The 12,481-nt window shown below is 50.9% G+C and overlaps 1 protein-coding gene across 1 annotated transcript in view; it reads right to left on the bottom strand.

The window, feature by feature from the left end:
• Positions 1-7,204: 7,204 nt before the first annotated feature.
• The window catches only part of LOC108534085 (coiled-coil domain-containing protein 57-like), a 22,089-nt gene continuing 16,812 nt past the window's right edge, over positions 7,205-12,481 (bottom strand). Inside the window, 2 exon segments of the mRNA XM_017879186.1 lie at positions 7,205-8,630; positions 9,209-9,313. Of these exon segments, the coding sequence (XP_017734675.1) occupies positions 8,214-8,630; positions 9,209-9,313 (522 nt within the window). The 3' untranslated portion in view covers positions 7,205-8,213.

Here is a 12,481-nt window from a genome sequence, read left to right as displayed (position 1 = left end):
CTGCCTGGGTGCTTCTCTGGAACTGCCTTAGGCTTCCGTCCTCACTGGGTGCCACTCAGCCTGTGGTGCGCTTTATGTACGCTGGCTTTTGTTGTGCTGCTGAAGAATATCTTTCCAGGTAAAAACACTACCTTAGAAATCTGTGATTTCTTCACCCGTATCTAAGGTTAACCCTCGTCCGGCCATTTGTAAATACTCAATTCTACTTCTGCGTATTTTCGTAGTTTGCCTTGGAGTCCCTCCCTCGGCCTGGAATGCCTGGTAGTGTGTGGTCTCCGTGAGAGGAAGTGGAGATCGAGTGAGCTGTGTTCCCACCCTGCCAGTTGTTGAATGGTTCTTTCTCTCCTTGGCTCCTGGAGAACAGCTACATTCTTATCTACCAGGCTCCGCTGAGCAGGCCGAAGGTGGGGCGGGGGTGGGGGTGGGAGTGGTGAGAAATTATGTCTGTATTTTGATTAGAATGACACTACAGATTACTTTACTTTGGAGAAAACTGCTGCTTTGTACGTTTAATGCTTCCATCCAGGAAGTGTCTATTTTTCAAGCCTCACATTTTTTTGGATAATGCTTGATAGTTTCTCTAGTCTATCAAACATTTTCTGAGACTCCTAGGTTTTGTAGACTCGGGGCCTCCCATGCTCCCATTTCTCCCGGTTATCTCCCTGTAAACGGAAGGGACAGGAATCAAGGACCATGCCCCTGCATCTGTGGTGCCCCCCACCCCGGTGCACCTGTGGGTACCCCACCTGCAGACCCTGCCCCTGCCCTCAGAGACATTCTGAAGCAGACCAGTGGAATTAAGTTTAGGAAGCAAAATGGCATGGCCTGCGGCTGGTGCAGGAAGGAAGGGAGCTGGATGGGGGACAGGTCTCCTGTGCAGGCTTTGGAGGAGGCAGGTGCTGGGCAAACAAGAAGGGTGCCTGCAGGTGCTGCAGGGTCTGCAGGGGGGGTACCCACAGGTGCACCGGGGGTTGGGAGGCACCCACAGGTGCAGGCAGGCTGGAGCTGAAGTGCAGGTGGCTGGGGGAAGAAGGGAGGGAGATGAGGTTGGATGTGCTGGGCCCCATCAGTCTGTGTGGAGACCTGTCTGAGGCTGTCATAAAAACGCAGGTGAGAGGAGGCTAGGCTTGGAGGTGGGTCCTCCAAAGAGCCGCATCCAGGGTGTATGGGGGAGCCCCAACTCCAGGCAGCTGTTCCAACCTCAGAGGTAGGCCGTGCCCTGGGATGGGGTAACTGCTGGGTCTGGATAGGTTTGCAAAGGAGGGCTGTGGACATGAGCAGGAGGGTGGCTCGGGGCCCGTCCCAGGCCCAAGAGGAGTGTGGCTGTTCAACACAGCTGCGTGACATTGTAACTAAACACCATGTCCGACAATAGTCGTTCATGTCATTAATTTAGATGCTACTAAATGGTTAACTATTTCAGTATCATTTCATTATTATGATTATTATTATTTTGCAGAGATGAGGTCTTGCTATGTTGCCCAGGCTGGTCTTGAACTCCTGGGCTCAAGTGATCCACCCACCTTAGCCTCCCAAAGTGCTGGGTTTACAGGCTGAGCCACTGTGCCTGGCAACATTATTACTTTAAACTCTAATCGTGACTGTGTAGTGTGCACACTCTGTTACCCACAATGCACGGAACATGTTTAAAAAAGAGGAGGAAACTTCCTCTCCATTTCTAGAATGGAGCTCGCAGACTGCGTGTCTGGGGAGCGACTCCTGAGCTGCACTCCGTCCTAGTGTCAGTGCACTGGAGGGCCCAGTGTTGCAGCTGAACCAGAAACCTGGTGCCCTTAGGTGGTACCCCTTACTTCACCGATGCAGTTTCCAAGGTTTGAAGGAAAGTATTCTTACACCAAGTAAAAATATCACACAGATAATTCAGTTAAGCACGCTCAAATATTCAAAATACAAGGACAGCATCAAGATACTTCGCAGATCATTAAACAACTCAACCGCATTACCTGCTTCAGTCTTTTCCTCAATCCTTCACAGGGTGAATCAAAAGCCCCATGGACTTATGCTGAAGTGTATCTTTCTTGCTTGCTTTTAATTGCAACATCGCTGCTAAGAAATACCAGCCATTTCCAGGCATGGTGGCTCCCGCCTGTAATCCCAGCTACCCAGGAGGCTGGGACAGGAGGATTGCTTGAGGCCAGGAGTTCTAGCCCAGTCTGTGCAACATAGAGAGACTCTGTCTCTACAATAAATAATAAAGAAAAAATAAATACCAGCCATCCTGTCTTAGCCTAGGGAGGCAGGGGCACAGCAGGGCCTGCATCTGGCCACCCCTCCTCTACCTGTTGAGGCCCCCAGTGCTTCCCCAGCTTTCCTGCCAAGAGGCCCCAGTGCTAACTGAGCTGCAGGCACCAGGCTCTCAGGGACATGGCCTCACTCACGGGGCTCAGGGTTTAAGACTCTGTTAAGAGTCTCCTGGAGCTGGGTCACAGGGAGGCAACATGACCCCCATAGCCAGGAGATGGACAGCAGGTCTGCTGAGGGCTCTGGGCAGCTTCTCCCTCTCTGATTAAAAGAAAAAAGATGAGGAGAGAGAGGTTCTTCACCTTGGCCTTCTGAGGGGATGCTGGGAGTGTCTGCAGCCACTGAGGAGCCATTAGGAGAAAAGAGAATTCCAGAGGGGCCACCTGAGGCCCGTTTACCTGGGACTGCGGGCTCCAATAAGCTCCTGTGCCTCAGTCAGCGAGTCCTGCCACGGGGCCATGCACGCTGCTGCTGACCCCGCAGCTACCTCCTTATTTTAGTAAAGGGTGTCATTTTCCACAGTTATCACGAGGAGATAAAGGCTGGGAAGCTCTGGTTCACATCCCTTTCCTATCCTGTCCTGTGACTTGTAGCTAAAAGCATCTTACCTGATCCACACCAGCCCGGCCTTCCCTCCCAGGCCACCCACACTCTCAGTCTCGGTGGACGTTTGCCGCTGTGTCAGCAACGCTCCTTCCTGCAGCACGGCCTCTGCCCCAGGTGACTCCTGCAGTCACCAGCTCCCTGGTCTCACGGAGAGCTTGGTGGCCCTCTTCACTCTCTGCCAGATCTGCTTCCTGAGGTGCCAACCCACCATTTTACAACCCGCTTTCTCAAACCTCCTACACCGCTCCTTCCTTCTTCAGAACCTGTGGCCAGCATCGGGCTCTCAGCCTGGATGCTGAGCACGTAAGAGGAAATGAAAGGAATCTGCCAAAACCTTTTCCCACCACCAGGCCAGCTGCTGGGGCCAGGGACAGCCTCCCTGGGGCCTGTGCACTCCTGCATGATGGAGGCTGCCCTGGCCACTGCTTCAGACCCTTTGCAAGGGTGTATGTCCAGCAAGCAGCTCAGAAGTCAGAGCGAGCATCTCCCTCAGGTCCAGGGCAGGTGCTTGTGGCCGCTCTAGGACTTGGTCCCTAGGCCTGGGTTCCTCAGCTGAGACGCACGTCCATCGCACCTGCAGCCACTGCCTGCCCGGCTGCCTGCTATGTGGACAGAGCCCTTGGTCTCTGACCCAGGAGCCTCCTGTCTCCTGCCAGGCTTGCTTGTCAGCTTGCAGACTGGGTAAGTGCACAGTGCTAGCTGCCATCAACCTCCTGGCTTCGGTGCCCACCTCTGCCTCTGTCCTATTAAGGGTCAGCCCTGCACACGGGCACTGAGCCCCTTCCCCTGCCTCCTCCAAGACTTCTCTCCCGAGTCATCCCATTTCCCACTGCCTACCGGCAGGCTTTACATGGCAGCTTGTGAGCCTCCCCTCTTGACTCCACATTTTCACAAATATGGCCTCGTTTCACTGCTGCTTTTCAGAGCAAAGTTTCTTGGATATGTTGTCCATCCCATCCTCTCCTCAAGCCAGCAAGGATTGAATGACAATTCTACTACTCCCCCAAGACCACACTTAAGACCACCAGTGACATTCACCTTGCAAAAAGGCCAGGGCTGCTTCTCTGTCCTGACCTAACTGGACCTACCTGCAGCGTTCCACTGCACAGTTTGACCACTCCTTCCCTCATTATAACTTTTTCTTTTTTTTTGTAGAGACGGGTCTTGCTCTCTCACTCAGGCTGGAGTGCAGTGTGTAATCACAGGTCACTGCAGCCTCGAACTCCTGGGCTCAAGTGATCCTCCTGCCTCAGCCTCCCAAAGTGCTGGGATTACAGGCATGAGCCACTGAGCCTGGCCCCCTTTTTTTTTTCTTCAGATGATGTCTCACTATATTGTCCAGGCTGGTCTGGAACCTCTGGGTTCAAGTGATCTTCCCACTTTAGCCTCCCAAAATGCTGCAATTACAGGTGTGGGCTACTGCGCCCGGCCTATAGCAATTTTCATGTCAGACAAAATAGGTTTTTTGGTGAAATACAACATGAGGGGTTATAAGGGATGTTACATACTGGTAAAGGGAAGAAAAGATCAAGAAGGCAAAAACCCTAAACATATATGCACCTAACAATGGACCTCAAAACACATAAAGCAACAATTGACAAAAACAGATAAATTGATAATTGTAGTTTAAGAACTAATATTTTCCTCTCAGAAGAATTAACATCACAGTAATTTAATTCTCTGACCAGAATGTAAAAATATTAGAAATCAGTAACAGACAACAAAATAAAATTCCACAAATCTAGAAACTTAAGGAAAAATTCCATTTAAGTTAAAGCAAAATGAGTTGAATTGTAAGTCCTGCTAGGGAAGGACGAGGGAACCATGGGGATGCCAAGATTTAGGAGACACGGTAAAAGCAAAGCAGCGCGTGGGGGAATATGCATTTCTTCGACTGCACTGATCAGAAAACAAGACAGATTTCAGACTTGAAGAAGGCATCACGAAGCTAGCACTCCTCCACTATCCTTGTAAACTATCCAAAAACAAAAAACAAACAAACAAAAAAAGCTAACAATGAAAAGCAAAAATGCAAACTTCATTTTCATTAAAACTAAGAGCTAGAAAAGGTGATGGTGGAGGGGGGGCTACCAAAGGCTGCAGGAATTTGGCAAGGGCGGTGTCAAAGACATACAGATGCCTCGTTAAAGACCCCCAGAAAGAGCAGCGATAGGGCACTTCTCAAAGGCGAGGGCATGCCCTGAGGGTAGGACCTAATTCTTTGTTTCAGGAGTAGGAACATGGGCTGGCAGCAAGTGCTTCCCTGACCTTGTTCTGTTCCTGGAAGAGAGGAGGGAGAGTGAACCAGGAACAGAACAGGCCGTATCTGCAAAGTGCAGTATATGTGGGGAAGGGGAAGGGAGAAGCTATATCAGCTGTTAAAAGCCTGACAGGTGCAGACTTGTACTTAAAGCTAAAATCAACAACAAAACTCTGCTAGATTGGAAAATGGCTCTGGCTTCATTTTCCATACAAACTTTTTCAAATAGCTAGTCGAGTAAAAATTTACCTGTTTTAAAGATGAGGCCAGGCACAGTGGCTCATGCCTGTAATACCAGCACTTTGAGAGGGTAACACGAGAGGATCGCTTGAGCCCAGGAGTTCGAGACCAGCCTGGGCAACATAGCGAGACCTTGTCTCTACAAAAAACTAAAACAATCTTAGCTGAGCGTGGTGGTGTGTGCCTGTGGTCCCAGCTACTTGGGAGGCTGAGGTGGGAGAATCGCTGGAGTCCAAGAGGTCGAGGCTGCAGTGAGCCAAGATTGCGGCACTGTACTCCAGCCTGGGTGACAGAATGAGACACTGTCTCTAAAAAGAAAAATAAAAAAAAATGAGGGGGGAGCCAAGAAACGAAAGTGCTCCAAGAGGAAAGGAGAAAGGAAACAAGTAAACTAATGAACACGAACAGTCTCCAGAAAACTTTCCATTGAGCTGATGAAAATTCGGACAACATGTTTTGTTGTAAATTAAAAATGCAAGGAAGCAGTGCCCCTAAGAATCCTGAGCACAAAGGAGAGCCATGGAGGGCAGGTGGGAGGGTCAGGAAGACAGAGCGGGACGCACCACAGCCGTGATGCCGGGACAGAAGCACACAGGGAACAGAAGCCAGCCACACAACTCATTCCTTCCTAAGGCAGAAGGGAAGCTACACAATCCCAAGAACACTTACAATAGCGTTTGTGGAGAGGGGCTGGCGGAACCAGACTCAGACAAGCCAAGCCTAAAATTATACAAAATAGGCTGGGCATGGTGACTCACACCTGCAATCTCAGCACTTTGGGAGGCTGAGGCAGGAGGATCGCTTGAGTCCAGGAAATTGAGATCAGCCTGGGCAACACAGGGAGACACCATCTCTACTAAATTTTTTTTTTTTTTTTTGAGGCAGTCTCATTCCCTCACCCAGACTGGAAAGAGGTGGTGCAATCTCAGCTCCCTGCAACCTCCACCTCCCAGGTTCAAGCGATTCTCATGCCTCAGCCCCCCAGGTAGCTGGTATTACAGGCATGCACCACCAGGCCCAGTGAATTTTTGTATTTTTAGTAGAGGCAGGGTTTCACCATGTTGGCCAGGCTGGTCTTGAACTCCTGACCTCAACTGATCCATCTGCCTCAGCCTCCCAAAGTGCTGGGATTACAGGCGCAAGCCACTGCCTCCAGCCCTCTCTCTACTAAATTTAAAAAGAAAGAAAAAAGAAAAAACAAATACATGCAAATAACCAAGAAAATTCTGAGAGAGAAGGGTAAAGAGGAGATCCTAGATCAGCCAGACAGGTAAAAGGACCAGGAAGTGACACTGATTCCGACCCGATGGAACTGCCTGTGAACAGACTGAGAGCGGCTGAATGAACCGTCTGGATACAGCCCCAAAAGCACATGGAACATTTATCATCATAACAAAGGCGGGAGTCCAAATACGCAGGAAGCATGAGCAATGGAAAACTGGGAGCCATTGCCATTGGGGGTGAATAAGAAGGGGTTCTGGCTGGGAGTGGTGGCTCACTCCTGTAATCCCAGCACTCTGGGAGGCCGAGGTGGGCGGATCACAAGGTCAGGAGTTTGAGACCAGCCAGGCCAACATGGTGAAACTCTATCTCTACTAAAAATACAAAATTAGCCTGGAGTGGTGGTGGGTGCCTGTAGCTCCAGCTACTTGGGAGGCTGAGGCAGGAGAATCACTTGAACCCGGGAGGCGGAGGTTGCAGTGAGCTGAGATCGTACCATTGCACTCCAGCCTGGACAACAAGAGCAAAACTCTGTCTCAAAGGAAAAAAACAAACAAACAAACCAGAAAAGATAAAAAACAAGGACATTAAATTACATAAAAATAAAAAATATGAACATAAAAAAACACCACACGAAACATTTAAAAACATGAAGAACTGGGAGAAAATATTTGCACTGCTGTCACCGAAAAGGCTGAATTTCTCTCACATATAACGAGCTGCTACAAATCAGTAAGACAGACGACAATCTAATATACAAAGGGGCAGAGAACTGAAGAACAGGAAAAGGAAGTAACTCCTAAACACACACGAAGAGGCACGACCTCCTAACAGAGGCGCTGATTCCAATCCTGCCTGCCACCAGCAAAAGCTCCGTGAGGCTCCATGACTCTCAGACGCTGCTGCTGGGAGCAGCCTCCAGGTGGGCAGTGGAGGCTGAGGCGATGGTGTCCCCCACACGTGGTGTGCAGGCCGGGGCACTTACACGTGTATTTTCACACACTGCAGCCAGTAAGGTTTCTATTCTAACAGCATCTGTGATGGCAAAGGACTGGAACTAGACTACAATGCGCATGAAGGAGAGAATGCTGAAATGAATGCGGCACATCCTCATGACGGAAGACAGAAGCTGCAAGGTAAGAAGGGGACGCCCTCCATGCAGGCACACAGGACGGACACGCACTCCCGCCCCACACATCGCATGTCCCAGCACTCTAGCTGCTTTGAAGCAGCATCTGTCTCTCTGCACCCTTCTCGCTACGTCATGGACCCATGCAGTCCCCACAAGGTGCACCCTTCAAATAGACCTTCCTGAAAACTTCCTGAGACCACTCGCAGGAGCTGGCACTGTGACCTGCTGAGTTTACCAGGCCTATGACTTAGGTGCACAGCAGAGTCTCAGGGCGACGATGTCTGTGCAGCAAAGCAGGACGAGGACAAGGATGCGGCATGACGCTTGTCTGGCCCCCGAGGCTGAGCATCACTGGGGTTGGCCTGGCTCTTCCCCGGGAGCCGGGCTGTCTAAAGTGTACCAGTGCCTGCGCGTCTCACCTGGGTTCCATTCTACGTCAGCATGGACCCAGGTGGACAGTGCTGCGCTAGGAGGTGGCATGGTTTCTGCCCTTCAGGGCTTTGCACCATAACCCGGGAAACACTCAGGCGCCAAATGAGAGGTAAGGAGACTCCATGCATTACTCAACCAAAGTGCAGGGATTTCAGGGTGTGGGAGGCATGCAGGGTGCTGACTCTCCACATGCCCCTAGGAGAGGGTGGCCCCCACCAGCTGCCAGCTGTGGGCAGCTCCTGGGGAGGGCAGTCTCCTACCTGGAGTTGAGTCACCCTGGGAGGTGAGGCCAGAAGGGCTGGATCCCAGGTCTAGCAACCTCCAAGTGTCCTGGAGGGCGCCACTGGCAAGGGAGGAGGAGCTGTGGGATTGGCGGCCATGCTCCTCAGGGCGCTTGGGAGCCTGGGGTGGCTTTGGGGACCTGTCTTCTTTCTGCTGAGGTGATTTACCGGTCACCATGTGGATGCTGTGTTGCGTCTAGAAAAGATATCATCGTCTTGAAAGCCACCCTCTCCAACCCAGAGGAAGCCACAGGACTCCCCCCACCCACTCCCCGGGGAGCAGTAAGGAGACAGTGGGCCTGGCTCAAAGGCCCAGGCAGATGCTCCCAGGACCACCCAGGAGAGGCAGCTGCAGACAGGGGTGCATCTGGGGAGTGAGTCTCAGCGCTGGGAACACTGAGTGTGAGCAGGGCCTGAATCTCAGTGTTCATCTCAACAAACGACAAAACACGTCTAGGGCAGAGGCTGTCCCATTTCGATGGGGAATGAGCTGAAATGCAGGGCAGATACCCTGAGGGGCACAGCAAGGGAGGGCCAGCGTGGGCCCCATGTGCTTTAGGGGTCCTGGGGCCCTCCCAACAACCTTACCGCCCTTGTGGGACCACCCGGCAAACGCTCTGCAGCTCGCCCTGCCATTGCGAGCAGCCCCTGGTGATGGCACAAAGGCAGGTGCAGAGCAAAGGCCTCGCCGAGAGGCCCAGAGGGCCCAGACCCCAGCTTTCCTGCCGGCCACACCCCACACAGCCGCACCAGCACAGGCACCACCACTCTCACCTTCGGGCCTCGCAGGGCATCAAATCTGCTGCCCACCTGTGCTGGGCGGGGCCGGTGCTTTCCCAAGTGTCCAGAAGGACACTCATCCTCGGCACTCTCGGCGTCCTGCCGTGGGGATTTAAACGAGAGGACTCTGGTATTCACATCCACTGGTGGGGTGTGTCCGTGAGTCTTTCCACAAGATTGGGAAGGAATGCCTTCCCACATTTCTGGTATTAAAGACCCACATCATTTGGTGACAGCCCAGACTGAAGGGACCTGTTTCCCAGACAGGATGAATGGAGCAGGCTTCCCCAATCATTCATTCCCAGGAACCTCCTCTGCAAGGCCAGGGCAGCCTGTGCATGGCCTGCCTGGGATGAGAGCCCCCTGGCCCAAGATGGGCACGAGTGGCCCCCAGTGATACCACCTGGCTGATTCTGCTGCTTATTTTTTTTTGAGATGGAGTCTCGCTCTGTCGCCCAGACTAGAGTGCAGTGGCGTGATCTCAGCTCACTGCAACCTCCACCTCCTGGGTTCAAGTGATTCTCCTGCCTTAGCCTCCCAAGTAGCTGGGATGACAGGCACCCGCCACCATGTCTGGCTAGTTTTTGTATTTTTAGTAAAGATGGGGTTTCGCCATGTTGGTCAGGCTGGTCTTGAACTCCTGACCTCAGGTGATCTGCCCGTCTCAGCTTCCCAAAGTGCTGGGATCACTGATGTGAGCCACCATGCCCAGCCACTTTTTTTGGGGGGGTAGGGGGTGCGGAGAGACAGATTCTCACTCTGTCACCCAGGCTGGAGCGCAATGGCACCACCTCGGCTCACTGCAACCTCTGCCTCCTGGGTTCAAGTGATTCTCCTGGCTCAGCCTCCTGAGTAGCTGGGATTACAGGCACCTGCCACCACGCCCAGCTAATTTTTTGTATTTTTGGTAGAGATGAGGTTTTGTCATGTTGCCCAGGCTGGTCTCAAACTCCTGACCTCATGTGATCCACCCGTCTCGGTCTCCCAAAGTGCTGGGATTACAGGTGTGAGCCACTGGGCCCAAACATTGGCCACATTTTTTTAAAAGAAAAATAAATTTAGGCCGGGTGTGTTAGCTCATGCCTGTAATCCCAGCACTTTGGGAGGCTGAGATAGGTGGATTACTTGAGGTCAGGAGTTCGAGACCAGCTTGGTCAATACGGTAAAACCTCGTCTCTACAAAAATACAAAAATTAACTGTGTGTGGTGGTGTGTGCCTGTAATCCCAGCTGCTCAGAAGGCTGAGGCAGGAGAATCGCTTGAACGCGGGAGGCAGAGGTTGCAGTGAGTCAAGACCATACCACTACACTCTAGCCTGGGTGACAAAGTGAGACTCCATCTCATAATGAATAAATAAATAAAATAAATACAGGCCAGGCCTGGTAGCTCACGCCTGTAATCCCAGCATTTGGGAGGCAGAGGTGGGCAAATCGCTTCAGTCCAGGAGTTTGAGACCAGCCTGAGTGACACAGTGAAACCCTGTCTCTATTAAAAAAAAAAAATTAGCCAGGCGTGCTGGTGCATGCCTGTAGTCCCAGCTACTCGGGAGGCTGAGGTGGAAAGATCACTTGAGCCTGGGATATGGAAATTACAATGAGCCGAGATTGTGCCACTGCACTCCAGCCTGGGCGACAGAGCAAGACCCTGTCTCAAATATAAATAAATAAATTTTAAAAAGAAATAAAAAAGGAAACAAAAAGGGGTCTTGGCTCCATAGAGTTTTCTTTTCTCAGTTTTAAGAGTTATTTCTTACGCCTGTCATCCCAGCACTTTGGGAGGCTGAGGAAGGAGGATCACTTGAGTTCAGGAATTCTAGGCCAGCCTAGGCAACATGGCGAAAACCTATCTCTACAAAAAATACAAAAATTAAGGCCGGGCATGGTGACGGGCGCCTGTAATCCCAGCTACTTGGGAGGCTGAGGCAGGAGAATTGCTTGAACCTGGGAGGCAGAGGTTGCAGTAAGCCCAAACTGTGCCACTACACACCAGCCTTGGGTGACAGAGCGAGACTCCATCTCAAAGGAAAAAAAAAAAAGGAACAAGAAAGGATAGCCAAGAAAATTTTGTAAAGGAACAGAAAGAAAGAAGGTCAAGCTTGCTCTAAGAGATATTAAAGTATGTCACAAAGCCACAGTATTTAAAGCAGTATAGTACCATTTCAGGAAGAGACAACTCATTGGAACTGTGTAGATAACCCCAAAATCAATGCAGAAGCTGAATTTCTCAAGGCTGCAGCATCAGACAGATCCATAGTCTACAAAACACTGACTGATTTTTCAAAAAGACACAGAAAGGCAGAGGGAGTGTTCTGGGTTAAAGGATAAAAACACAAGAGCCAGATGCAGCAGGAATTCTGGACTCTGAGGTTACGGAAAATCAGCAAGGAACACACATAAATCACCCACAGAAGGAGAAATACAAATGGCCAATAAATAGATTAAAAGCATTTAATGCCACTAAGGATATAAGAACTGTCTTTGTTTTTTTTTGGTTGAGACGGGGTCTCACTGTGTTGCTCGAGCTAGTCTTGAACTCCTGGGCTCAGGTAGTCCTCTCACCTCAGCCTTCTGAGTCTGGGGTTACGAGGTGTGCGCCACCACACATGGGTAATTTATTTTTATTTTTGTCTGTAGAGACAGTCTTGCTGTTTTGTTTTTTTTTTTTGAGACAGAGTCTTGCCCTGTCATCCAGCCTGGAGAGCAGTGGTGCGATCTCAGCTCACTGCAGCCTCTGGGTTCAAGCAATTCTGCCTCAGCCTCCCAAGTAGCTGGGATTACAGGCACCCACCACCACATCTGGCTAATTTTTGTATTTTTAGTAGAAACGGGGTTTCACCATGTTGGTCAGGCTGGTCTCAAACTCTTGACCTCATGATCCACCCACTTCAGCCTCCCAAAGTGCTGGGATTATAGGCGTGACCACCCCACCCAGCCATCTTGCTATCTTTTAAAAGATATGAGTTGTGGCTGGGTGCACTGACTCATGCCCATAATCCCAGTACTTTGAGAGGCTGTGGTGGGCAGATCGCTTGAGCCCAGGAGTTCAAGACCAGTCTGGGCAACATAAGGAGACCCCATGTCTACAAAAAATTTAAAATTACCTGGACATGGTGGCATGCACCTGTGGTCCCAGCTACTTGGGAGGCTGAGGTGGGAGGATCATTTGAGCCTAGGAAGTTGAGGCTGCAGTGAGCTGTGATGGCACCACAGCACTCTAGCCTGGGTGAAAGAGCCACATCCTGTCTCAAAAAAAAAAAAAAAAAAAAAA

This window comes from Rhinopithecus bieti, unplaced genomic scaffold, assembly GCF_001698545.2.
Source record: "Rhinopithecus bieti isolate Rb0 unplaced genomic scaffold, ASM169854v2 scaffold_9899, whole genome shotgun sequence".
Lineage (NCBI taxonomy): Eukaryota > Metazoa > Chordata > Mammalia > Primates > Cercopithecidae > Rhinopithecus > Rhinopithecus bieti.
The sequence above is the reverse complement of the archived record's forward strand: the minus strand, read 5'-3'. Positions and strand labels throughout refer to the sequence as shown.